Consider the following 3408-nt stretch of genomic DNA (forward strand, 5'->3'; position numbering starts at 1 on the left):
TGGGTCAAAGTCAAAATGCGTCGAAATGCTGCTGCTCGCGTTGGAATCACAAAACGGGTCACCAAAGCGTTGATTCACCTGCTGGTCGCGGGTTCGTGGGTCGTTGAGGGGTCGTGGGTAGGAGAGAATACTACAGCTGCACGTCGTTTGCTAGAAGGACGTCAAAATAGAACAAAAACGCTGCTGGTGTGTCGGAGACGTTACGGATCTTGTCGGCAGCCGCTGTCGAATGGAAGTCCGTGGTCACACCGGAGCTACTCCACGATGCCACAGATCGGTGCGGGAGGGAGGGGCGACGCCGGAATACCGCGGAATCTCGTCGGAGGAAGCCGAATCTCGAGCTGCAACCGCACCGTTGCTGCGCCGTTGGGTCGTGGGTTGCCGCTGGTCGTCCAGCTTCTGCAGATCTGACCTTCGCGTGTTCGGATCGCCGGCGAAGGTCGTGAAACAACGAGAGAGATGCACCGCAGCAGGGTCGCGGCTGTCGGGGTCGCGTGGGTGCTGCCGACGATGGTAGAGAAGCGCCGTCGTATGGTTGCTGCTTCACCGTAGGAGACGCGCCGGTGCAGAATCAGTCGCGCTGCCGTGGAGAATCGAACGTCGTCGTTCGTCGGAGGGGTGCCGTCGCCGGAATGTGGCCGGAGGAGAAGATTCAGAAAGGAGGGGCGACTAGGGTAGGAGGAAGGGGACAAGATGATGGAGGAGATAGGTTGGGGTTTTGTTTTCCTTTTCCCTTTTCTTTACTTTATTTACTAACCTTGATTTAAAACCAAAAGCCTTATTTCTCAAATTGTAAAGGGCCCAACTAACTAAAAACAATGGCCCAAAACAAGAAGCCCCAAAACTACACTTTAGGAAAACGAATAGATCGACAACAACCCGAAATAAAATAGTTAACTTAAACTCTAAAACCCAAGAATAATAATTCAAAGAAAAGTAGAATTTATGAAGGAAAATCCTAAAACCCTTGAATTTAAGATTTAACTAAAAATGTCTTACACAGGTCGAGAACTTAAACTATCTTAATCCAATGAAATTAAACTTAATTCCAATTTAGCCAAAAAAATTAGAATTTCAAAGTTAGAAGATCCAAGAATTAAAGTTATCAACTTAGGAAAAAATCCAAGGACAGTATTTATCTCTTAAAATAAACGAGTCAGAGAACGCGGGGCGTTACAGATGGTATCAGAGAGGAACCTCTCCTAGTAAGATGTGGTTCGGGGACGAACCAAGGCGGAAGCTGGTGGGCATGTGACGCCCGAGAAGAGGGGTACATGAATGAACCGATACCACATCCGAATGAGAAGGATCCTAAGATTATTGAAGAATGGTCAATAAAGGGTTAAAAAGAATTGATAGTCACTACCTATACTAACAAGGTGCACCTTCCTTTTCGGTGGCTCAATCGTAAGAACTCCAAAGTTAAGCGTGCATGGCTTGAAGCAATCTTAGGTTGGGTGACCTCCTATTGCTTTACTAGGAAGCATGTGAGTGAGCACAAAGCATGCTGGAAGGACTCGTGTTGGTCTGTAGGGGCAGTCTATGCTCTTCTAAGTGGCTTAGAACTTGACGATGGCGCAGCCAGGTCGTAGGGGAATGCCGGGGCAGAGAGGTGCCGAAACCGGATTTCGAATCCTAGGCGGAACTGTATTTACTGGAAATCCATAGTGTCCGATCGAGACTCGCGTTTCACCTCGACTTTTTGGCGGAGTCTACACAAGACCCTGGGTACTAAGTTGGACTGTAGCACGGCGTTTCACCCCCAAACCGATGGAGCGTGTGAACCCGGTTTTAGAGGACATGCTCAGAGCTTGCAGTGTCGGTCTCCAGTTAATTGAGACGAAGTCGGAGAAAGAGTAGGGGAAGGATGCAAGTTGCACAGAGCAGTCAAAAGAGTTATGCAGACGTCAGGCGTAGGGAGCTCGAGTTTGTGGTAGGTGAGCGGGTGTTTCTTCGTGTGGCACCCGTAAAGGGGATTTTACGATCTGGGAAGAAGGGCAAGCTCAGCGCAAGGTTCATTGGGCCTTTTGAAATTTTGGAACGTATCGGCCCAGTCGCGTATAGGTTGGCCATGCCACCATCGTTGGCAGCGGTTCACAATGTGTTTCACGTTTCTATGTTAAGGAAGTACATTCATGACCCTTCACACGTTTTGGACCCTGAACCATTACAACTAGATGAGTCCTTGTGCTACGAAGAGGTACCCGTCACAATTTTGGTAAAAGAAACCAAGTTGTTGAGGAACCAGACGATTCGCTTGGTTAAGGTTTTGTGGAGAAACCACCAAGTGGAAGAAGCTACTTGGGAACGAGAGGACGATATCAAGGTGAGGTACCCTGAACTGCTGGAACAGTCAACTTTTGGGGACGAAAGTTTTTGAAGGAGGGAAGTCTGTAACGCCCTAAGTCCTTCAGGTTAGTTAGTCTCGAATCAGGAGATTTTTCATTTAATTTTAAATTGATTGTTAATTAAATTTATCTATATTCATCGGGCTCTAAACTCCAATTAAAGTTATATTCGCCGGACTTCGTATAGTGGGTCTTGTTTTAAGATGGAATGAATTTTTTTCTCCTCTTGGGCTTAGATATGTTAGGCTTTTGGATTGGGTTGGTTTTAAAACAAAAAGAAAGAAAAAAAAAAAGAAAAGGGCATTACAGTATTATTATGTTTTTGGTCAAAACCCTAGCCCGTCACATTTCTTGCCACTCTTCCCCTCCTTGTGAAGGCCCGGCCGCCGGCACCCCACCTTAACCATCTCTTCTCCAGCGGCGCACGCAAACTCCGGCTACGGCGGCGGCGGCGTAGCAACTCCACGGACAGCAACCCCTCGGCGGCGATGAACTGCAGAAACCCAACTCTCTTCTCCAGCGGCGCACGCGAACTCCGGCTACGGCAGCGGCGGTGTAGCAACTCCACGAACAGCAACCCCTCGGCGGCGACGATTTGCAGAAACCCAATCGCGACGGTCCACGAGCAGCGAGGCCTTCAGGCGACGATCGACGACGCGAATCCACACGAACCGAACGACTCCCCTCTCCACAGCATCACAAGGCCGCGGCGGTCCTCCGCGAACGGCAGGTTCGACGAGAGGCGCGCGGGTTCTGCAGCAAATCCGGCGATACCCAGCAGCGTCGCGTTTTCCCGACATCCCGGCGATTTGCAGCGGCGGTGGCACGTTCCCCGGCGGTTTGCAACGAACCAGCATCGCTCCTCCTCGTGGCGGCACACGGTGACGGGTCAGACCCATGGCGGCGCACGGCGAACGGGTTGTTACAGCGGCAAACCAGCGGAATCGGTGCGTTACAGCAGTGTTTAGGACGTTTGGCGGTGACCCACATTCGTTCGAAGCTCTATTTAGGCCACCCACACCTTGGCGAGCTAGATCGAGGTGACCCACACCTATACGAA

General features: G+C 50.3%; 1 protein-coding gene across 1 annotated transcript; it reads left to right on the forward strand.

The window, feature by feature from the left end:
* Window positions 1-1867: 1867 nt before the first annotated feature.
* Window positions 1868-2380, forward strand: LOC111025643 (uncharacterized). The gene has a single exon (XM_022303533.1). The coding sequence runs from the start codon at window positions 1868-1870 to the stop codon at window positions 2378-2380; it is 513 nt and encodes a 170-aa protein (XP_022159225.1).
* Window positions 2381-3408: the final 1028 nt, after the last annotated feature.

Source organism: Momordica charantia (assembly GCF_013281855.1).
Source record: "Momordica charantia cultivar OHB3-1 chromosome 5 unlocalized genomic scaffold, Mcharantia_2.0 BLBB01000005.1, whole genome shotgun sequence".
NCBI classification, from domain to species: Eukaryota; Viridiplantae; Streptophyta; class Magnoliopsida; order Cucurbitales; family Cucurbitaceae; genus Momordica; species Momordica charantia.

Excerpts from the sequence above, each read along its gene's own strand:
- LOC111025643 (XM_022303533.1), top strand. The coding sequence starts at position 1,868 with ATGCAAGTTGCACAGAGCAGTCAAAAGAGTTATGCAGACGTCAGGCGT.